Genomic DNA, 23,668 nt, shown 5'->3' with positions numbered 1-23,668 from the left:
GGGCCACGCTTAGCAGTGCTTAGGAATCACTCTTGGCAGTGCTCATGGGAGCATACACAACACCAAGGATCAAACACGCTCAATGGGGTCAACCATATTCAAGGCAAGCACCTTGTGCTATTTCTCAGCCCTCTAATCCACCCCTTATTAACTCGACTGGAAGATTTACTGGCAGTAGTCTTATTTATTATTTTTGTGGTAACCAAGATCCCATGTAAAACAAGCATTCTACTGCTGAGAGCTAGTCCCAGCCCTATTATTATTAATCATCATTATTATTATCATCATCATCATGATCATCAGTATGGCCCAGTTTGGGAAACACACTGGATTAGTTAGGATTTTCTTTCTTTTTTTTGGGAGGAGGGGTTCTTGGGTCACACCTGGCAGCGCTCAGGGGTTCCTCCTGGTTCTATGCTCAGAAATCACTCCTGGCAGGCTTGGGGGACCATGTGGGATGCCGGGATTTGAACCACCATCCTTTTGCATGCAAGGCAAATGCCCTATCTCCATGTTATCTCTCAGGCCCAAGAGTTAGGATTTTTTTAGGGTTACATTTAGTTTAGGATTAAGATTGGTGTTAGATTTAGGCAGCAGAATTCTGAAAGAGCCTTCACTTTACTTTCTTGTTCTGGTTTAGGTAGGTTGGTAAAAATCCTTTAAAACTCCAGGTCAGTGTTTCTGAACTGAGCCTTGTAACATGTTGTAGTCTCCCAGGATATTTATTCCAAGGGAGCCACAGTTAAAAGTCACATAAATGGTGGACAGGACCAAAGCTTGACAGGACCTGCTACTGGTAAGACAAGAGGATCACACAGGAAAAAAAAAAAGTTGGAAAGGTACTGAGAAACACTGCCCTAAATAACCTAACCTCACCATAATAAATAGAACTGTTTCTGTAATTCTTCCATGCATTCAGCAAAATTCTTCTGATTATTAGGCCATTTTCCATTACTTCCCCCTCTCTTCCAATTGTAGCTATTGTGGTACCTGGGACCCCACCTAATAGATTGCCGCAGTGCATATAGGTGTGTGTTTTTTTAAATCAGGACCTCATACTAGCAAGCAGGCATTCTACCACGTGTGTGTGTGTGTGTGTGTGTTTGTGTGTGTGTGTGTGTGTGTGTGTGTGTGTGTGTGCAATTTCTACTTGCAAACTAAGTTTATAGAGATACATACATAGAGTTATGTTTACCAGAATGAACCTTCAGTCTGGAGCAATGAAATCTATTCTCTCAAGATCTTTAATTTTGGGATGTATGTGTGTGGGGTCTACCTGGAAGTACTTACTCTGCTCAGGGATTAATAATGGTGGGCTTGGGGAAGCTTATGGGGTGCTTAGGATCAAACCTAGATCACCCCATATAAGGCAAATGCCCTATCTATCCCATTGTATTATTCTCTGGCGCCTTTTCGGAATCTTTTAAATCTACCTTACTTATGCATTTTTAGACCCAATTTCTTTTCTTTTTTTTTTTTTTTTGGTTTTTGGGGCCACACCCGTTTGATGCTCAGGGGTTACTCCTGGCTAAGCGCTCAGAGATTGCCCCTGGCTTGGGGGGACCATATAGGACGCTGGGGGATCGAACCGCGGTCCTTCCTTGGTTAGTGCTTGCAAGGCAGACACCTTACCTCTATCTAGCGCCACCTCACTGGCCCCAGACCCAATCTCTAATTTCAAAACAAATCCAGACAGATCTCCACATATTGCTTAAGTATCACTGAAAAAATTATTTGTAATTTGCACTATCTTTTTTTTTTTTTTTTGGTTTTTGGGCTACACCCCGCGGTGCTCAGGGGTTACTACTGGCTATCTGCTCAGAAATAGCTCCTGGCAGGCACGGGGGGGACCATATGGGACACCGGGATTCGAACCAACCACCTTTGATCCTGGATCAGCTGCTTGCAAGGCAAACGCTGCTGTGCTATCTCTCCAGGCCCAATTTGCACTATCTTTACCACTGGTCAAGCCATCAGTGCATTCTGAGATTCCTCTTGGTCTTTTCCTGTCCCTGTGTTGTTGCCATTTCCTTAATCTCCCCAATATTACACAAAGGCCAGGAAAGCAGCCAAGAAATTGGATGTTAGCTCCCCATTGTGATGCCAGAAGGATGATGACAATGGTTAGATACATCTGCATTTGCACATTTTCCAAAAAGAAACCTGGAGACAAAATCAGCAGCTCCTCAGAAGGGCAGATCACTGGGAAGGAGGAAATCACTGCTACCCTATCACCTCAGTCTCATCTCTTTTTTTTTTTTTTTTTCAGTCTCATCTTCATGTTGCAAACAGAAATGACCTGACAGAAGTGTGAGGACAGAACCACTGCCTGGTTCTCACTCTGAAATACAGGTCCCCTTTTGGATCTAGCCTTACATTTCAGCTCCAAATGCAGTTTACATATGTTGGGTGAGAGGGGAAAGAATTAAGAAAGAATATGAAATTGCCGTGTTTTTATTTTGGAGGGGTTTAAGAAGGGACCATACCTGCCTGTGCCCAGGTATCACTCCTGGCAGTGCTCAGGGAACCCTATGATAGGTGCAAGCAATCAAACCCAGGTTAGCCATGTGTAAGGGAAGCTCTCTGGTTCTTTTTTTTTTGGGTTTTGGGTTTTGGGTTTTGGGCCACACCCGGTGACGCTCAGGGGTTACTCCTGGCTATGTGCTCAGAAGTCGCTCCTGGCTTGGGGGACCATATGGGACGCCGGGGGATCGAACCGCGGTCCGTCCGAGGCTAGTGCAGGCAAGGCAGGCACCTTACCTTTAGCGCCACTGCCCGGCCCCGAAGCTCTCTGGTTCTTATCTTTTTCTTTTTTTTTTTTTTTTGGTTTTTGGGCCACACCCGTTTGACGCTCAGGGGTTACTCCTGGCTATGTGCTCAGAAATCGCCCCTGGCTTGGGGGGAACCATATGGGATGCCGGGGGATCGAACCGCGGTCCTTCCTTGGCTAGCGCTTGCAAGGCAGACACCTTACCTCCAGCGCCACCTACCCGGCCCCTCTTATCTTTTTCTTAACCTAGAGTATTTATAGGAAACCCATTTCTTTGACATACCAATCTAAAATACAGTTTTTGAAATCCACAAAGGAATCATGAAGGCTTGGGCCCTCTGGCTGAATCTCGGTGCACATATAGAAAAATACTGTCTATTTACTTTTTGGTTACTAAACTCCTATATAAAGGAGTATCCAAAACCTTGATTCCCAAAAAGCATCTGACTAGTCTTGTGCTCCCAAACCTGTTTGGGGGGGGGAGGGAGGAAGAAACCCTGGTCTCAAATGTCGTCCTAATCACTGCTCTTGACCAAGAGACTCTGGACAGAGACCCACACCTGAGTCACAACATCAAACGCCATGTGAAGCCAAGGCCGTGGCTCTCTGCCCTGTGAAGTTCTGGTATGAGCACAAGCTGTCAAGGGGTGGGGTTAGAAGGCTAAACAACAACAGCATGAGGAACAGATTTGGAGGCAGATAGTTCAGATCTCCCAAGCGAGCTCTAGGTGCAAACAAACAAACAAACAAACAAACGAGGGGCCTGAAATGGCTCATAAAACTGGACCTTCACCTGGAGCTGCTGTTAGTGGAGACATGGGGGCAGGAGCGGGGGGGACCTACAGCCCACTGAATCCTATTTCTCTCCTACCCAGTCAGCACAGTGGCACCAGCGAGATTCGTGAAGCTATGCCCCAAAGGAGTAACCCACTCGGTCCCTGGCCCCAACTGTAACCCACTCGGTCCCTGGCCCCAACTGGGTGACAAAAGTTCAGGCCTGCACAAACAGCGCTGACATCTGCTCCCCGCCCCCCTCGCTGAGCGCTGGAACAAAGTAAACAAGAAGGGGGGTGGTGGTGAGGGAGATGGGGTGAGTGAACGAGACTAGGACCTTGGGGTGGTGGTGGTGAACGGTGCCTGCAAACCCAGCCAGGACCCCGCAGCACCTCACAACCCATACAAGCTCCTCTCCTACCCCCTTCTTCCCTCTCCCAAGTGGGTTTAGGGTTACACCACCATAAACGAGAAGGCTACGAGTCTGAAGTTCCTACAAAACACACGCCAACTTCTCCTCGGCTCCCCAACAGCCAAGGACGGGAGCCCCGAAGAAGAGTGTAAAAGGGAGACGGACGCTGGTCAACTGCTGGGGTGTGGGGGTGCGGGGGAGGGTGTTTCCGGGGTCGGAGCTACCCTGGCAGTAAAGTGGAGAAGTTGCAAGGGCCAAAGTGATCCCCGGGGGTCCCAAGGAGGAGGCAGACGCGATCGGGGCGTCCCAGAGAGCAGAGCAGGCCTGGTCGGGAGTGTTTGGGGTGTGTCAGCCACGATATTAGAATAATAATTAATATCATCATCATGACAAACGCCATGGGAGCCTTGGACGGGCGATAGAGAGCCTGGCGGGGCGGGTCGAGACTGGGGCCCTAAACTAAAGCGGCCCCTAAAGTCAGGGGACGGAGCAAAGGGGAGCCGCGGGACCTGATTGGGGGTCGGGGTCAGGGGTCAGGGCCGGGCGTCTGGCGAGCCATATGGGGCCCCGGGTCCCGAGGCAGGGCCCCCCACTCACCGAGCGTGAACTCCCATTGCTCGTTCCCCAGAGAGCGCTCGGGCACCACCTCGAGATCCAGCATTGGCTCGGCTCGCCGGGCCCGGGCGGCCTCCTAGGCGGCGCAGCAGACGCGACCGGAGCTGGAGAGACAAAGCAAGCGGCTGACCCGCCGGCTCGGCCCGGACCGCGGAGGGAGCACGGCTCTCCACCTCCTCCTCCTCCTCCTCCTCCTCCTCCTCCTTGGTCTCAGACGGCGCCGGGCCAACACCTCACCTCGCCTCACCTCACCTCACGTCACCCGCAGCAGCCGCGGCTGGATAGACAGAAGCGGCAGCGCCAGCAGCAATAGCAGCAGCAGCGGCGGCGGCAGCAGCAGGCGCGTTTGCGGCACAAGTGGCGTGCCCGGCCGTAAAGTGCGGCGGGGGCGGAGCTTCCGTCGACGGGGGCGGAGCCATGAGGGAGGGAGGGATCACGCATGCGCAAAAGGCGGGCCCGGCCCCTGTTGACCCTCATGGCTGGCTAGCTGAGGCCCAGGGTTTGGATGCCTAGGATAAACTCACTCTCTGTCTCTGTCTCTGTCTCTCTCCTCTCTCTCGCCCAGGGTTTGGATGCTTAGGATAAACTCTCTCTCTCTCTCTCTCTCTCTCTCTCTCTCTCTCTCTCTCTCACTCTCTCCTCGCTCCTCTCTCCTCTCTCCCTCTCCTCTCCTCTCGCCCCTCTCTCCTCTCTCCTCTCTCCCTCTCCTCTCTCCTCTCTCTCCCTCCTTCTCTCTTCTCTCTCCTCTTTCTCTCCTCTCTCTCTTTTACCCAAAGAAAATTGTTGCCAGTGATTAATCTGCATCATTTCCAATAAAGAAAAAACAAAATAAAACAACCCTACATCTACTGTCTTTTTAGGATTCTCTCCCTGATTCCTGTTGCAAATGTCTTGTATCCATCCCTCTATCCCCAGGCCAACATTATACTTCCTTTGTGGACTACAGGATAAACTTTCTCAAAGGGAGGAAGGACCTCCTTACCACCGCACTGTTTCACACGATGATGTGGTCACTGCGCAACCCATATGACACTGCTGCCTGATACTTGTCTGTGGCTCCTTATAGATGCCACTCAGTCACTGGGTGCAAAAAGCAGTGACTTTCGAGAACGCACAATTGGAGACTCAAGGGGGTGGGAATACACTGAGTTCTAGTTTGTTGGGACAAAGACTGACATCATCAAGACTATCGCTCCTACTACTGTTCAGGTATGTCCCTATCTGATAAAGCCTGGTTGACAGTGGCCTGCATATCCATCTCAATTGGATCTGGCAAATTTAAGCTGTGTGACCCAGACTGATGGGACACAGACTTGTCCTTCCCATGTCATTTGACAGAAGAGAAGATTCCGTTTGGCCGTATTTTATAAATGAAAATTAATCAGAACCAATTTGCCTTTATCAATGATGATTATGAGATGTTCGAAGTGTTTGTAGAACAAGGGAAGAGGAAGGATGCCTGACCAAGTCATGACACTATACATGAAGTATGGAATAGAGGCAAGAATTGTGAAAAGATCACATAAGTTGGGATCAGGAATGGAGCTCAGTAGTGGTGTGCCTTGCACATAGAGAATGAAACCTGGCGTTGATCTCTGGCAGAAAAAAAAAATTGCAGAAGCTGCAAGGCTCAAACATTTTTAAGTGGAACTATAATTCTTTCAGATCTTTCCAAAGTTATTATGGTCTTGCCTATTTGAGATGTGAGATGTATGATATCCACAAGTCAGTACACACCTGGATTTGAACTCTTTTATCTCCCAGGTTCTGGCTCATCAGATTCACCACCTGGCAAGTCTTCTACTTGTTTTGCTTCCCCAAAGCTGAGAAGTTGCATAATAAACTTTAGTCTCCTCCCACTTCCTATGGCAGTCACAACACTTTTGGGACATGCCTTGCCTAAGGCATTCCACCTTCACAGTCTTGAAAGCACCGAATCTCTTACCAGACTGTTGTTTTAGTGTGGGAGGAACTGGGGTCCCACCTACATCTAACAAGTCAATGAGGGGACTCTTTTGATTTGTTGAATTGGACTGGTTTTGCAACAATAGCACTATTATTAGAGTGACCTCTGACAAGAAATAAGGGTTACTTAATGCCCACACTGGTATTTGTTCTGTGATCTGCTTGAACATGTTTTCTTTTGTTCGTTTTGTTTTTGATCTTGGCCCATATCCAATGGTGCTCAGAAGCCACTCCTGGCTCATTGTTCCAGGCTTACTCTGCAGGACATGTGATGCTGGAGATCAAATTCCTTGGTCCACAAGGGATAATAAAATGGGTAGAATATTTGCCTTGTATGCGGTCGACCCAGTTTGGATCATGGCATCCCATGTGGCCCCTGAGCAATACCAGGAGTGATCCCTGAGTGAAGAGCCGGGAGTAACCTCTGAGTATTGCTGGGTGTGGCCCCAAAACAAATGAAAACCAAAACAAAACTAAACATAACTCTGGGCCCTTGCATGCGAAGTATGTGCTTCCACTCCTGGGACACACCTCCCTGGTCCCTGAGCCATGTTTTGATTCTCTATTTGCGAATCATTTTGTGTTTCTCTTTACAAAGATTAGTATAACCACATTGACTTTGCTTCATCTGAAAGTGCTCTGGATTTCCATATGAAAACACCCTTAACTTTCTCTTGATCCTTAGCTGAAGTTTTTTTTTTTTGGGGGGGGGCACACCCGGTGACACTTGGGGGTTACTCCTGGCTATGCACTCATAAATCGCTCTTGGCTTGGGGAACCATATGGGACGCCAGGGGATTGAACCTAGATCCATCCTAGGCTTGCTCGGGCAATGCAGACACCTTACCGCTTGTACCACCGTTCTGGCACCCTGAAGTTGGTTTTTAATTTAGTATAATTTTATTTTATTTTATTTTATTTTGGGGGGTTTTTGGGTCACACCCGGCATTGCTCAGGGGTGACTCCTGGCTGTCTGCTCAGAAATAGCTCCTGGCAGGCACGGGGGACCATATGGGACACCGGGATTCGAACCAACCACCTTTGGTCCTGGTTCGGCTGTTTGCAAGGCAAACACTGCTGTGCTATCTCTCCGGGCCCTAGTATAATTTTAATATAAATTTTTTGGATTTTGGGCCACACCCAACAATACTCAGAGATTTCTCCTGGCTCTGCCCTCAGAAATTAGTCCTGCAGGTTCATCAGGGCATCATGTGAAATATAGGGGACTTAATCTTTGTCAGTCACATGCAAAGCAAATGCCTTACCCACTGTGCTATTGCTCTGACCTATTTTTTAATTTTTGGACCACACCTAGTGGTGCTCAGGGCTTTTTTACTCTGCACTCAAGGATTACTCCTGGCAGGATTGGGGGACCATATGGGATGGATGCTGAGGAGCCAACCTGGGTCAGCTACATGCAAAGCTAAAGCCCTACCTGCTGTACTATGGCTCGGGCCCCCAGATTAAATTTTATGTGTGCAAACTTCCAAGGGGGTAGGGAAACATTCAGATTATAAAAGGTCTTTTCAAAAGCTGTTCAGTGCTTCCTCTGCAAGCCTGTGTTTTTCCTTGAACATGTATCTTGTTTGTCTCTATGTATCTTTGCTTGCTTGCTTTTCTACTCTAGAGCAGACTGTCTCTCTTGAATACATACTTCTTTATCTCTTCTCACATTTTTCTAAATAAATTTCAGTAAAAGCTATATTGCTTCACCATTTCAGCTCCTCCTAAAATTATTTTCTCTGACGGAATGTTGATAGACCCACACTCTGACCCAAGATTAGACCAACTGACTTTCCTACAAAGACCAATTCCTTGCCTTAGTCTAAGCCTAACAGCTCCCCCCAAATCGGGTGGCTAGGGTCATCTCCCAGCTTTGTAAGATTCCAGGCAACACTTTGAAGGCTGCCTCATGGACTGGTGAGAATTGAGCATCCATGTCTGGTCAGTGTTAGTAGACTAGTCCTGATCCAAGGCAGGCATTTATTTGCCCATGCACTGGTGGTTGAGGTGGAAGCACTATCTTTTCTAGTTTACCTCCCTCACACCCACTTTAATGAGTCACCGGCAGGGCCCGGAGAGATAGCACAGCAGTGTTTGCCTTGCAAGCAGCCGATCCAGGACCAAAGGTGGTTGGTTCGAATCCCGGTGTCCCATATGGTCCCCCGTGCCTGCCAGGAGCTACTTCTGAGCAGACAGCCAGGAGTAACCCCTGAGCATTGCCGGGTGTGGCCCAAAAACCAAAAAAAAAAAAAAAAAAAAATTACATTTTCCAGAACTGGAGAGATAGCACAGTGATAGGGTGTTTGCCTTGCACGCAGCAGATTCAGGATGGACAGTGGTTTGAATTCCGGCATCCATATAGTCCCCAGTACCTGCCAGGAGCAATTTCTGAGTGCAGAGCCAGAAGTAACCCCTGAGAACCACTGGGTATGACCCAAAAACCAAAATAAATAAATAAATACAATTTGGGGGGCCCTGACAGCACAGCAAGTAGGGTGTTCGCCCTGCATGCAGCTGATGCGGGTTCAAACCCTGGCATCTCATGTGGTTCCCTTAAGCCTGCTAGGAGTAATTTCTGAGTGCAGAGCCAGAAGTAACCCCTGAGCACCACCAGGTGTAGCCCCAAAACAAAAAATACAAAATTCAAATTTTATTTTTATTTATTTTTTGGGTCACACCCGGCAGTGCTCAGGGATTACTCTTGGCTCTGTGCTCAGAAATCGATCCTGGCAGGCTTGGGGGACCATATGGGATGCTGGGAATCGAACCAGGGTCTATCCTATGTTGGCCACGTGCAAGGCAAACGCTCTACTGCTATGCTATTGCTCCAGCACCCAAATTCAGTATTTAGAGGATTGGCTCCCCATATGGTCCCTCGAGCTCTGCAGGAGTTAATCCTTAGTGTCTCCACACTATATACTCAGGATTAAGTCCTGAGTATAGTCAGCTATGGCTCAAAAACAAAAGATTCAAATTTCACTCTTAATGTTTAGGAGATAAAAAAACCAATGTTGTCTTGACTATCTTTTTTGTTTCGTTTTGGATAAAATCTGAGGGCTTGAGGGTTACTCCTAACTTTGTATCCAGGAATCATTTCTGTCATGCTGAGATGACCATATGAATGCCAGGGACAGAACCCAGATTGGCTGTAGGCAAGACAGCACACTATTTATTGTGCTATTTCTCAGGCCTCAATATTATACATATATATTGATCTCACAGTATGGTCATGGCTATTTTAAGATTTATGACCACAGGGGTCAGAGAGACTGCTCAAAAGACTAAGTGCATAAGCATGTAAACCTGGATTTGATTCGTGGCCGGCATTGGTTTCCCAAGCACTAAGCCAGGAGTATCCCCTGAGCACCATCAAGTGTAACACCAAAACAAAGACTGTTCACTAATTCTTTGACACCACATCCTTCAAGAGAGCTTCACGGGGCCGGAGAGATAGCATGGGGGTAAGGTTTGCTTTTCATGCAGAAGGACAATGGTTCGAATCCTGGCATCCCATATGGTCCCTGGAGCTTGCCAGGAGCGATTTCTGAGTGTAGAGCCAACAGGAACTCCTGAGCGCTGCCTGGTGTGACCCAAAAACCAAAAAAAAAAAAAAAAAAAAAAGGTCTAGTTATTGCCTCCCAATTCTTAACTCAGGCTGTGTTCTTTACACTAACTGTATGAAAGAGGAGGTACAGTAAATGCACCCATATACACCTCAACACAGACCCTTTGCTTGGTCTGTATTGTGAATTGGGGGACAAAAAAAAAAAAAAAAAAAAAAAGAGAGCGCTTCACATTCCTTTCAGTGTGACCTGCTCAGTAACACCCCTCTAACATACGGCAGCCCAAGACCAGGTAAAGATACATCCAATTTCGTGGAAATCACCTTCCAAACTGTGAAACTGAACTACATTATGGAGACACACAAATAAGGGTATTCATCCCAAAACTTAGGCCAAAATCAAGGTTTTTGTCTTACAGTATTTGAGGAAATGAGTCAGTGGCCCAGGCGTGGAGAGGAATCCTTAATCAGTCTTCTCTGGGAGGTGGGAACCTCTCAAGCATGCTCAGTAGGGTCTGGGATCTCTCTAGACCGCAGGTCAAAGCTATTCTGAGGCTGTGGTGCTCAAGAATTACCTTGGGTCAATCCATTGGAGCTCAGTAGCCTCTAGGCTGCAAGACTATTCACTTTTTTTTTTTTTTTGGTTTTTGGGCCACACCCGATGGTGCTGAGGTTACTCCTGCCTGCCTGCTCAGAAATAGCTCCTGGCAGGCATGGGGGACCATATGGGACACCAGGATTCGAACCAACCACCTTAGGTCCTGGATTGGCTGCTTGCAAGGCAAACGCTGCTGTGCTATCTCTCCGGGCCCAACTATTCACCTTTAACCCTGTACTACTCTTTGGCTCTAATAACCAAGTTGAGGTAACTGTAATCTAGGTAACTGTAATGAAAAGTGTACTTCATGAGAGTCCTTGGTCAAAGATCTGGCTTTTTCTGAATTTGACCCACAGAAACTGAGATGGCTGTTTTTTTTGGTTTTTGGGTCATACTCAGCAGTGCTCAGGGGTTACTTCTGGCTTTCCATTCAGAAATTGCTCCTGGCAGGCTCAGAGGACCATATGGGATGCCGGGATTCGAACTACCGTCCTTCTGCAAGCAAGGCAAACGCCCTACCTCCATGCTATCTTTCCGGCCCCCTTCTCTCTCTTGTTTGTTTTTGTTTTGGGGTCACACCTGGCTCTATGCTCAGAAATTGGTCCTGGCAGGCTCGGGGGATCATATGGGATGCCAGGATTCAAACCACCTCTTTCAGCATGCAAGGCAAATGCCTTACCTCCATGCTATCTCTCTGGCCCTGACATTTTTTTGTTTTTTTGTTTTTTTTTGTTTTGCTTTTTGGGTTTTGGGCCACACCCGTTTGATGCTCAGGGGAAATCGCCCCTGGCTTGGGGGGACCATATGGGACGCTGGGGGATCGAACCGTGGTTGCGATCGTTCCTTGGCTAGCGCTTGCAAGGCAGACACCTTACCTTCAGTGCCACCTTCCCGGCCCCCGACTTTTTGTTTTGTTTTGGTTTTTGGGTCACACCTGGCGGTGCTCAGGGGTTACTCCTGGCTATCTGCTCAGAAATAGCTTCTGGCAGGCATGGGGCACCATATGGGACACCGGGATTCGAACCAACCACCTTTGGTCCTGGATCAGCTGCTTGCAAGGCAAATGCCACTGTACTATCTCTCCGGGCCCTGGCCCCGACTGTTTTAAAATTTGGGGGGTAGCAATGTTTTGCAGCATGGCTAATACAGTGACTTACAAACTGAAGTGCCCAACTGTCATTTGAGGCATAAATCAATAGATTCTTTTTCCCATGGCAGTCCAGAGCCATGTACCAGTTATTAGTTACACAGTTAACCAGAACCATGAAGCTATTGCTGAAATAACATTTCTTGATTTTAGGGGCTGGAGCGATAGCACAGCAGTAGTGTGTTTACCTTGCACGTGGCTGGCCAGTAACCCCGCCTGGCTATGCACTCAGAAATCACTCCTGGCTTGGGGACCATAAGGAACACCAGGGATTGAACAAGGTCCATTCTGGATCTGCCAAGTGCAAGGCAAATACCCTACCGTTGCGCTATGGCACCGGCCCAAAACAAAAATTTCTTGATTTTGTTTTTGGGTCACACGTAGTGGTGCTCAAGAGGCTAACATATGGTGCTGTACATTGAATATAGGCTTTCTGCATGCAAAGCCAGTGTTCCAGTCCACAGAGCTCTCTTCTAGTCCCTAAGGAAAATGATTCTTATTTTCTGGAATTCTACTTAATAGTGCCACATCAGGGCCCGGAGAGATAGCACAGCGGTGTTTGCCTTGCAAGCAGCCGATCCAGGACCTAAGGTGGTTGGTTCGAATCCCGGTGTCCCATATGGTCCCCTGTGCCTGCCAGGAGCTATTTCTGAGCAGATAGCCAGGAGTAACCCCTGAGCACCTCGGGGTGTGGCCCAAAAACCAAAAACCAAAACCAAAACAAAAAAACAGTGCCACATCAGCATTTAAGTCATCTCAAATTAAGTATGGCAAATACACAATATATTACAGACCAAACATGAGCCATAAATATCTCATATAACACCAGCACAACTGAGTATATTCCTAAAATAATTAACTTAAAATTCATATGTAGGGGCCAGAGCAATAGCACAGTGGGTAGGGTGTTTGCTTTGCACATGGCCACCCCCTTGCATGCAGACAACTCAGGTTTGATCCCTGGTATCCCATATGGTCCCCCGAGCCTGCCAGGAACGATTCCTGAGCACAAAGCCAGAAGTAGCTTGAGCTCTGGCCGTATTTGGCCCAAAAGTGAACAAAAATAGTAAATATAATTTCACATGTAGGTACTGGAGTGGTGGTGCAAGCAGTAGGGCATCTGCCTTGCCCACACTAACCTAGGACGGACCGCAGTTTGATCCCCTGGTGTCCCCCCATATTGTCCTCAGCCAAAAGTGATTTTTGAGGGCATAGCCAGGAGTAACTTCTGAGTGTCACTGTGTGTGGCCCAAAAACAAACAAACCAACAAAAATCACTAGTGCTACAAGCAAGGCAAGTACTTTACCTCCTTTCTCCAGTCCTAAAATGACTAGCTTAAAAGATAGAACCAGGGGGCCGGAGTGGTGGTGCAAGCAGTAAGGCTTCTGCCTTGTGCGCGCTAGCCTAGGATGGACCGTGGTTCAACCCCCCAGCATCCCATATGATCCCCCAAGCCAAGAGTGATTTCTGAGCGCATAGCCAGGAGTAACCCAAGTGTGCCAAAAAAACAAAGATGGAACCAGGAGCCCTGACAGTACAGTGGCAAAATGCTTGCATAGTAGGTGGCCTACTGCTAAACACTAATAGGTGTAGTATAGTCCTATGGCCCCTGAGTATTATCTGGTTTCCCCATGCCCCAAATAAGATGGTACTAATTTGGACAGGTCATTTTTTTTTGTTTTTTTTTTGGGCCACACCCTGTGACACTCAGGAGTTACTCCTGGCTGTGCACTCAGAAATCGCTCCTGAGGGGCCGGGCGGTGGTGCTGGAGGTAAGGTGCCTGCCTTACCTGCGCTAGCCTAGGAGACGGACCGCGGTTCGATCCCCCGGCGTCCCATATGGTCCCCCAAGCCAGGAGCGACTTCTGAGCGCATAGCCAGGAGTAACCCCTGAGCGTCACCGGGTGTGGCCCAAAAACCAAAAAAAAAAAAAAAAAAAAAAAAAAAAAAAAGAAATTGCTCCTGACTAGGGGGACTATATGGCACACCAGGGATCTAACCAGGTCCATCCTGGATTGGCTGCATGCAAGGCAAACACTGCTGTGCTATATCACTCTGGCCCCTGACTCATTTTTGAACTCTCACTTCCTCGGTCACTAACTACTTTATATTTTTACCTTATAGGCTGTATAAACAAAGCTAGATTTCAAAAACAATGAAGCTGAAAAAATAAGTATTTTTGGCTATTTGTATTAAAGGTTTTCTTTAGAATTTGCAAAAATGACCACTAGATGCCACTGTTCTTTTTCCACTCTGAAGAAAAGTGCATCTAGGGCCCAGAGAGATAGCACAGAGGCGTTTGCCTTGCAAGCAGCCGATCCAGGACCAAAGGTGGTTGGTTCGAATCCCAGTGTCCCATATGGTCCCCCGTGCCTGCCAGGAGCTATTTCTGAGCAGACAGCCAGGAGTAACCCCTGAGCACTGCCGGGTGTGGCCCTCCCCCAAAAAAAAAAAAAAAAAAACCAAAAAAAGAAAAGTGCATCTATTTTATTTTTGGGTCATGCCTAGCAATGCTCAGGGATTTACTTCTGGCTCTATATTCAGGAATTACTCTCGGAATTACCTGCTATACTATCATTCTGGAACTCTTCCTCTGCTTTTTTTCCTCTCTAAAGCAGTGAGTGATCTCCTTAGGAAATGTATTCCTCACTTTCTCTGCTTCACATGTAAATAAATTTCTTCTAATAAAACATTTTTTTTTTTAAATGAGGGAAGCTGAAACAAGAACACAGCAGGTAGGGCGCTTGCCTTGCATACGGCTGACCGGAGTTTGATCCCTGGCATCATATATGGTCCCCTGAGCCTGACAGGAGTAATTTCTGAGCACAGAGCCAGGAGTAACTCAAGTGCTGCTGGCTGGTGTGGCCCAAAAATTTAAAAAAAAAAAAAAAAAAAAAAAGATTTTTCTGGGGCCAGAGCCATAGTACAATGGGTAAGGTACTTGCTTTGCACATAGCTGACTCAGTTCAATCTCTCCTGGCATTCCATATGGTTGGTCTCCTGAGCACTGCCCAGAAGTGATTCCTGAGTGCAGAGCCAGGAATAACCCCTGAGCATCACATAGTGATTGGAGGGTCCACCCTCTGAAGTCCCGACTCAAAGGAAACCTATTTTAAAAAAATGCTGCAGTAGAATCAGGGGAGGAAAGATAGTTCAAGTGGTAGAGCACATACTTAGCAGTGAGGCCAGATTCAAACCCTAGTGCTACAAGCGACGTACCCCCACAAGCAACATTACATGTGGCCTGTATTAAAAACAAACAAAAAAACCACCCCCCCAAAAAAAACAAAAACAAAAAAGGCAGAAGCAGAGTATAAAACAATAAAATCAGTTGCCGGAGAGATATTACAAGGGGTTACGTGCTTGCCTTGCACACAGCTTACCCAGGCTTGATCCCTAGCACTGCATGTAGTCCCTTTGAGCACTGCCAGGAGTGAAAGATACCTGAGTAGAGTCAGGAGTAAGTTGTAGCCCGGAAACCAAAATACAGGAAAGAAACAACAAAAGTGATTTTCATGTCATAACAAGAGCCTGAACAAGAACACAATAAAGAGGTTGGAACCATAGTAAAGTGGGGAAGGTGCTTGCCTTGCACAAAGCTGACCCAGGTTGGACCCCCAGCCTCCCACATAGTCCTCTGGGCACCACCTAGAGTGAGTACTGAGTGCAGAGAGTAACCCAATTGCCAGGTGACCCAAAAACAAAACCAACCAAGTAACCAACCAACCAACCAAACAAACAAACAAAAACAAACCAGAACACAATAAAGAGTTAAGACTGTGTTTTTACTACACCGAAGTTTATTGTGAAGGTAAATTAAACATATGGCTAATGGTGGCAAAGCAATCTAGTAGCTTAAGGCAATCTTTATTAGAGAGGAATTAAGAAAAAAAATGATGCAATGATGTAATTTTGTTTAAATACAGATTATGGAAATATCAAATTGCATCAATAACTTAATAAAAGTAGTTCTCAAAGCCTGCACTATTGGAAGGGCTTATGATCTTAATGCCAGCATTAAGACAGACAAAAGCAGCAAGTGCTAAATGACAGGGAAAGGTCAGTATTTACATGACGGAACATGAACATTTAATAACATTTGATCTTAGTTACTGGTAGACTGAAAGCCCTTAACTAGAAACAATAGAGAAAAATGTTTCATCATCATTATGTTATTTAAAAAAAAAATTAAGTGCAGAAGTAAAAACCAAGGAGCTCTGTAATAAAGTAACCTTAAAACACCACTGTAAGGACCACTTAAAAGGCGATTCCCTCAGAGGAAATTAGGGCACTGAGCGTGTAAACATGTGAGCTGCACAACACCAAACAGCAATCAGATTCATTCATAGTATGGACTTACAGGAGATCAGCATGGTCTTTTAGGATGCGTTGTTTTATAACAATATTAACACACTCTTTACCATGCATGACTTCAAATATATAACATTTTTATTCCGAGATACAGGATGTTTATGGATTGTAAGATTTATATACAGTGAATGTTAACCTCCCTCATCAAGTGTATATATATCTATATCTACATATAGATATGTTTTAAATGCAATGACCTTATAGAGGCTCATTTTATGAACTGACCATATCAGTTTTTAAAACTCTTTAAAATAATACCATTTTATTATGATAAAATACATTTTTGCAAAAACTCACAAATGTATTAACATTTTATGAATGCAGTCATGAAAAATATTTGTAAGGAGGTGCAGAGTGTCTTAACACTTTGTTCCAGTCTTCTATTTAAAAAGAAGGTAACATTAATTTTGACAGTGAGCCTATTTAAAAAATATTCTTATACTAATTCATCTCAAAAGGCTCTATTAATAGTCCTTTTGGAAAATAACACATATATATAACTGTGAATTTTTTTCCAGAATTAATGAAAAAAATGTATCCTCTGCAGAGGTGAACATTTTCTCTTAAGATTAATCTTTCATCATCCAGCATTGTTTTTTTTTTTTTTACAAAAGCAAGCATTATAAAATACACATAAAAGCAGCTATCTTAAAACATGATTTTAATATTAGCTTTGTAGCTGATTTAATCACTGTCTCCAGTTTAATATGTTGTTACATACAAGAAGTTCCAGTATCCCTTTTTTGAACTGACTTAAAATAAAATCCCTGAATAAAACAGAAGCCAGGTTGTGACTTCTTTAGGCATTTCAGTAGAATATTTTTATCTATGGAGAATCTCTCTATACAAACTCATGATTATAGAACAGAATCTAGAGCAAATCTGGAACAGATTTGATTAGAATACCAATTTAAATTATTTTGGGGTTTGAAATGGTAAGGAGCTAATCACCAACATTTAAGAGGATACTGCAACTTTAACAACGGTAAACTTTGTATAAAAAGGCTGTGGCAGACAGCTCTATGCTACTAGGTATTTTTTAAGCTTGTAAATAATGCAAACTCAGCAGTTTTAAAATGCCATAGATTATAAAACACAAAAGGAGAAGGGGAAAACCGTAATAATAATAATAATAATAATAAAAACCCAAGAATGCCTAGCTATATAACGAAGCTATATAAGCCCTCCCCACCAAATCTTATGATTACCAAAAAAGGGGGGAGTTCAACTGATTAGAAAATATCCTCATACAAAATTTCATTTCGTATTTTTTTAGAAGACTTTAACTTTTAAATAAAAACTGAGGGAAAAAGAGCTTTTTAAGTGGATTAGTCTTCACTAAAATAATGCCATCAAGTTAAGTTTGCACAGAAAAGAATTTCAATTACTGGCTACATGCATATAAAATTAGAATGCAGGTAAGTATAATTTTAGTGCAAAACCATGGCAGTATGTGATGTCTTATATTTTCCCAAGGTTGAGAATTAGGTCAAAGTACTTCCAGTTATCACAGTTTCTGGTCTTTTTGATCAATTATTTCTGCCAACTAGAAACAATGGATATTTAACAATATAAAGATGAGGGGTTGGCGTGCACACATCTACTGTGCTAATCAGCGAAGTTTGAGGTCATCACCACCACCTAAATTGGAACCAGGACTAGGGTCTTGTTGTCTTCTTGCCTGCAAAGAAAAAAAAAAATCACAATTTAGAATTAAAATATCTTCTGAAAATCAAAGTATAAAACAAGTTACAAGAACAGTTGGTAACAAAAACTTTCAGTAATTATCTCCATATAAGAAAAAAAAAAAATCAAAACCATTTGCTAAAATTTCCTTTAAAATATAAACTTAAGGGCCGGAGAGAAAGCACAGAGGTAAGGCGTTTGCCTTGCAAATGACCAACCCAGGTTGGACAGTGGTTCCCCGTGCATGCCAGGAGCGATTTCTGAGCACAGAGCCATAAGTAACCCGAGTACCGCCGGGTGTGGACAAATATATATATATATATATAGGTGCTGGAACAATTAAACAGGAAGGGCACTTTCCTTTCAGGTGAAGCAAAGCCAGGTTAAATCCCTGGCATCCCATATAGTTCTCTACTGCCAGGAGAGATTCCTGAGAACAGAGCCAGGAGTAAGCCCTGAGCAATACCAGGTGTGCCACCCCCCCCCCACCACCAAACCAAACCAAACCAAACCAAAATAATGTCTAGTTTTGGGACTAGAGAATTTAACTTTAACATACTACTTTTAATTTTTTTTTTTTTTTTGGTTTTTGGGCCACACCCAGTAACGCTCAGGGGTTACTCCTGGCTATCTGCTCAGAAGTTGCTCCTGGCTTGGGGGACCATATGGGACACCAGGGGATCGAACCGCGGTCCGTCCAAGGCTAGCACAGGCAAGGCAGGCACCTTACCTTTAGCGCCACCTCCCGGCCCCAACATACTACTTTATTTATTTTGGTTTGGAGGTCACATTTGGTGCTGCTCAAGGCTTACTCCTGGCACTGTGCTCACGGGGTGCCAAAGATCCAACCCAAGTCAGCTGGCAAAAGGCAAATACCCTATCTGCTTATAGGCTCCTTGAAAGATCATGTTTTGTCAAGTTTCCGCTAACTCACCTTTTATCTAGAGGGTTATGATGTTTAGATAAAAATTACAGACTTCCTGGGCGGGAGAGATATTTGTCTTGAACTCAGCACACTCTATTCAACCCCAAGCATCCCAGGTGGTTTCTCAAGCACTTCTAGGAGTAATTCCTGAGCAGAGTCAGGAGTAACCACTCCTGAGCATCACAAAGTATGTGTGGCCCCCATTTTCCTCCACCCCAACTGCAAAACAACAACAAACACTGACATGGGCTGGAAAGATAGTATAGTAAATAAGGTGCTTGCCTTGCAAATAGCTTACCCAGATTTATCCTTGGCACCCTACCTGGTGGCCTAGCCCTGCTAGGAGCGAGTTCTGAATGCCACTGGGTGTTACTCAAAAACAAAACTAACAGGGCCAGAGTTGTGGTGCAAAGGGTAAGGTGTCTGCCTTGTCCTTGATAGCCTAGGACGGACCGAGGTCCCCAAGCCAGGAGGATTTCTGAGCGTATAGCCAGGAGTAACCCCTGAGCGTCACTGGGTGTGGCCTAAAACCAAACCAAACCGAATCAAAACACAACCAACACTGCCTTATTTACTTTCTAGCAAATTAGAACCAAACACTCCTTCAGTCTTCCTTATAAACTCCGATTCTTATCAGGCAGACTTTATCTTCTTTTTTATCATCAGATTGAATTTTAGCACAGTCCTTTGAATTAATCAGGTTAAAATTATGCTGCAGGGTCACAGACTAAAAGTGCTATGGAATGCATCAGAAAGAGGATTTATACTCCATACAGAATCAATGCTAACTATAGTGCAAGGACAGATCAATTCTGTAAATCAGAGATAGTAATATAAGCATCTGGCTTCAGTCAATAAGGATTAGAAAGGGGCTGAGCAATGAAAAAGCAGTGAGAAAAATCAATTCTAATTATATACCTATAAATCACTACTAACTTTCAATAATACTCTGTGAAAAGATATTTCAGTATTTGTCTTCAGATAAGAATAGTTTTAAATTTATTTTATTAATAATTAAATGACTCAAAACTAAAGAATAGTCATCTGAAGTTCTAGTTGTGACTATGCAGTTTTCATGAATTTGTCATGGATATATTTTTGGTAAAGGCAAGGAGAATTTGCTTTAGGGCTGGGGACAGCTCAATGAAATAAAGCTTGCTTGACTATGAGACACTGGGTTCAATTTCCCATACTGCCAAAATAAAAGTCTGCTTTGTTTCTTATTTGTTTTTTAGTTTCTATTTACATTCTGAAGGAATGAGGAAGATATAAGGAAGGGCACTGTGAATAAGGCACCAATAGAAGAAGGAAGAATAAATGGGTGAGTGGAGGAAATGTTAGGAAGATGTATGTACTGTCATATGAGGAAGATAAATATAGGAGACTCAGATTCAGTGACAAATTCCATTGCTGGAACTCAACAACAGGAAGAGCTGACCTGAGCAGCAGTGCTTCCTCTGGTGGCAGCTTTCTAATGGAAGTTGGATGTTCTAGAAGAAATTCTTCTGCTTTGTTATTTGAGGCCACAACTAGTGATGCTCAGTGGTTACTCCGGGTTCTGTACGTAGAGCTTAGAAATTCAGGTGGGGGGGCCAGAGAGATAGCATGCAGGTAGGGTGTTTGCCTTGCATGCAGAAGACAGTGGTTCGAATCCTGGCATCCCATATAGTCCCCTGAGCCTGCCAGGAACGATTTCTGAGCGTAGAGCCAGGAATGGCCGGCCCCTGAGCGCTGCCGGGTGTGACCCAAAAACCAAACCAAACTAAAACAAAACAAAAAAACTTCGGGTGGTGCTTGACGAACCATATTGGGTGCCAGGAACCAAACCCCGATTAGTTATTTGTAAAGCAAGCACCCTTCCCATTGATTTAATATAAAGTGTTTAAATACTTTTTTTTTTTTTTTTTTTTTGCTATCCTCAGGCAATACTTCTGGTTCTGCACTCCTGGTAGGCTCAAGGGACGGACCAGGGATCAAACCTGGGTCAAGCTGGGGAGATAGCACATCGGTAGGGTGTTTGTCTTGCACACAGTTGATCCAGGACTGACGAAGGTGATTCGAATCCCAGCATCCCATATGGTCCCCCATGCCTGCCAGGGGCAATTTCTGAGCAAAGAGCCAGGAGTAACCCTTGAGCACTGCTGAGTGTGACCCCAAAGCCAAAACCAAAACAACCCCCCCACAAACCTGGGTCAGCCACATGCAAGGCAAACACCCTACAGACTGCTACTGCTGTGGAGCCTCCCTCATTGTACTATAATCTCTCCAGCTTCTAGAAAGAATTCTTACAGGGATAAAAAAAGCAAGGCTAGTTGATGAGAAAGGAATTCTCTGAACTCAATTATTCTAAAGCATAATGCACTTTAATTTCTAGATCAGGGGTCTCAAATTTGTGGCCCATGGGCCGTTTGCGGCCCTCCGTACAACATTTTGTGGCCCACGGCTGGCCTTCAAATATCGCAGTATTCGCGATAGCATTAGTAAGAAAAAAATCGCATTAAACATTCGCATACCCTGAGCAGCTACGTTCGGGGTATGCAAATGCTTAATGCGATTTTTTTTTTTTTTTTTTTTTTTGGTTTTTGGGCCACACCCGGCATTGCTCAGGGGTTACTCCTGGCTGTCTGCTCAGAAATAGCTCCTGGCAGGCACGGGGGACCATATGGGACACCGGGATTCGAACCTTTGGTCCTGGATTGGCTGCTTGCAAGGCAAACACCGCTGTGCTATCTCTCCGGGCCCGCGATTTTTTTCTTACTAATGCAGTTTTTTTTTTTTTTTGTTTTTTTTGTGGTTTTTGGGTCACACCCGGCAGTGCTCAGGGGTTACTACTGGCTCCATGCTCAGAAATTGCTCCTGGCAGGCACGGGGGACCATATGGGACGCTGGGATTCGAACCGATGACCTCTTGCATGAAAGGCAAACGCCTTACCTCCATGCTATCTCTCCAGCCCCACTAATGCAGTTTTTTATTGTGAATATTTGGTAAGCGAAATCCCTTATGCGGCCCTGCCTCACACCGACTTTGCCTCCTGCAGCCCCCAGGTAAATTGTTTTTTTTTTGGTTTTTGGGCCACACCCAGTAACGCTCAGGGGTTACTCCTGGCTATGTGCTCAGAAGTTGCTCCTGGCTTGGGGGACCATATGGGACACCGGGGGATCGAACCGCGGTCCGTCCAAGGTTAGCGCAGGCAAGGCAGGCACCTTACCTTTAGCGCCACCGCCCAGCCCCCAGGTAAATTGAGTTTGAAACCCCTGTTCTAGATTTTTCCTCACCAGCAAATCCACAAGGTTCTTTATTATAACTCTTCTTTAACAGTTATTTCAGGACAGGTTTTAATATAAAGCAGACATTTATGATATAGTTCAAAACACAAATCTGTTCTTTTATTTTGGGGCAACACCCAGTGGTGCTCAGGACTCACTCCTGACTCTGAGCTCAGGGATCACTGTTGGTGGGCTAAAAGGACTATATTGGATGCTGGGGATCGTTCCTAGGTCAGCTGTGTGCAAGACAAGTATTCTGCTCGCTGTGTAATCTCTCCAGCCCCAACTCTGCTTTTAATATTTGTAAGAATTTGGCATTTTACTACAGTCCTTACATGAAAAATTCAGTTTCTAGGAGACAGGGGAAGAATCTAAAATGGAACAAAGAAGAGTTGCTAGGAGCTGAAGAAGCTTTTCCTATTGGTCAGCCTGTTCAGGAATAGTAGTCAACCCAACATATTGTTGTCACGCAGGGGGTAACTCCTGGCTCTGCATTCAAAAATAACTCCTGAGAGATTTGGGATGCCAGGGATCGAACCCAGGTTGCACACCCACCCACTTTCTATACTTTTATTATTAAGACCACACAATTGCTAGACATTTTGGGACCACACTGGTGATGCTTGGGGAACCATGCAGTTGAAGACTCAATCCAGGGATTCTACATGCTAAGTCTGTACTGCCCATTGAGTGTTTTTTTTTTTTTTTTTTGGCATGGGGGGGGGGGCACACCCAGTGACGCTCAGGGGTTATTCCTGCTCAGAAATCGCTCCTGGCTTGGGGGATGCCAGGAGATCAAACCATGTCCGTCCTAGATCAATGCGTGCAAGGCAAATGCTGTATCACTTGCACCACCACTCAGGCCCCTCACTGAGTGCTGTAAGAAAGTGCAAACTCAGAGGTTTGGGAAAATGACCCTTAACTCGTAATGTTGGCTAACTAAATTCCAGTATTTCTTCTGACAGGAAACAAAAGACAAATTTTTGGGGCTGGAGAGATAGCACAGCCTTAGGGCATTTGCCTAGCAAGAGGCCAACCCAGGACCGAAAGTGATTCAAATCTCAGCATCCCATACGATCCCCTGAGCCTGCCATGGGTGATTTCTGAGCACAGAGCCAGAAGTAACCCCGAGCATAGCCAGGTGTGACCCAAAAACAAAAAAGGGAAAATTTTTGTCTTAAAAAAAAAAAAAAAAAAAAAAAAGAACCCCTACAAATCCTCCAAAGGTATAAATAGAAAAAAAGGGGGGCTGAAGAGATAGCACAGTGGTAGGTCATTTTTCTTTGCATGCGGTTGACCTGGAACAAACCTGGGTTTGATTCCCAGCATCCCATTTGGTCCTCGGAGCCTGCCAGCAACGATTTCTGAATGAAAAGCCAGAGTAACACCTGAGTGTTATCCAGTGTGGCCCAAACACTCCCCCAAAAACAACAATAACAAAAGCCCCCACAAATTTACCCACACTGCAAATTAAGGAGATTTGAGAATTGAACCAAAAAGGCATATAAAAAAAAGGTATTTTAAGTAATAAATTCAGAAAAACTTTAAATATAAAATGGTATTTCGAAATAA

At 45.0% G+C, this 23,668-nt stretch overlaps 2 protein-coding genes and 1 non-coding gene across 4 annotated transcripts in view; 1 reads left to right on the top strand and 2 right to left on the bottom strand.

Annotated features, from left to right (window-relative positions):
• The window catches only part of PHAF1 (phagosome assembly factor 1), a 36,646-nt gene extending 31,839 nt beyond the window's left edge, over positions 1-4,807 (bottom strand). The window contains 1 exon segment of the mRNA XM_049786494.1: positions 4,554-4,807. Coding sequence (XP_049642451.1) covers positions 4,554-4,617 — 64 coding nt within the window. The 5' untranslated portion in view covers positions 4,618-4,807.
• A 5,364-nt stretch (positions 4,808-10,171) lies between these two features.
• LOC126028802 (small nucleolar RNA SNORA51) lies at positions 10,172-10,302 on the top strand. Its single transcript, XR_007502514.1, has one exon. It is a non-coding gene; the product is annotated as a small nucleolar RNA SNORA51 (small nucleolar RNA).
• Positions 10,303-17,485: 7,183 nt separating this feature from the next.
• CBFB (core-binding factor subunit beta) overlaps positions 17,486-23,668 on the bottom strand; it is a 53,610-nt gene continuing 47,427 nt past the window's right edge. For both annotated transcript variants that reach the window (XM_049786464.1, XM_049786465.1), the window contains exon 6: positions 17,486-17,899. In XM_049786464.1, the coding sequence (XP_049642421.1) occupies positions 17,877-17,899 (23 nt within the window). In that variant the 3' untranslated portion in view covers positions 17,486-17,876. The remainder of the gene's footprint in view (positions 17,900-23,668) is intronic.

This window comes from Suncus etruscus, chromosome 14 (genome assembly GCF_024139225.1).
Source record: "Suncus etruscus isolate mSunEtr1 chromosome 14, mSunEtr1.pri.cur, whole genome shotgun sequence".
NCBI classification, from domain to species: Eukaryota; Metazoa; Chordata; class Mammalia; order Eulipotyphla; family Soricidae; genus Suncus; species Suncus etruscus.
Note: the sequence above shows the minus strand (reverse complement) of the source record. Positions and strands in the feature narration are given on the sequence as shown.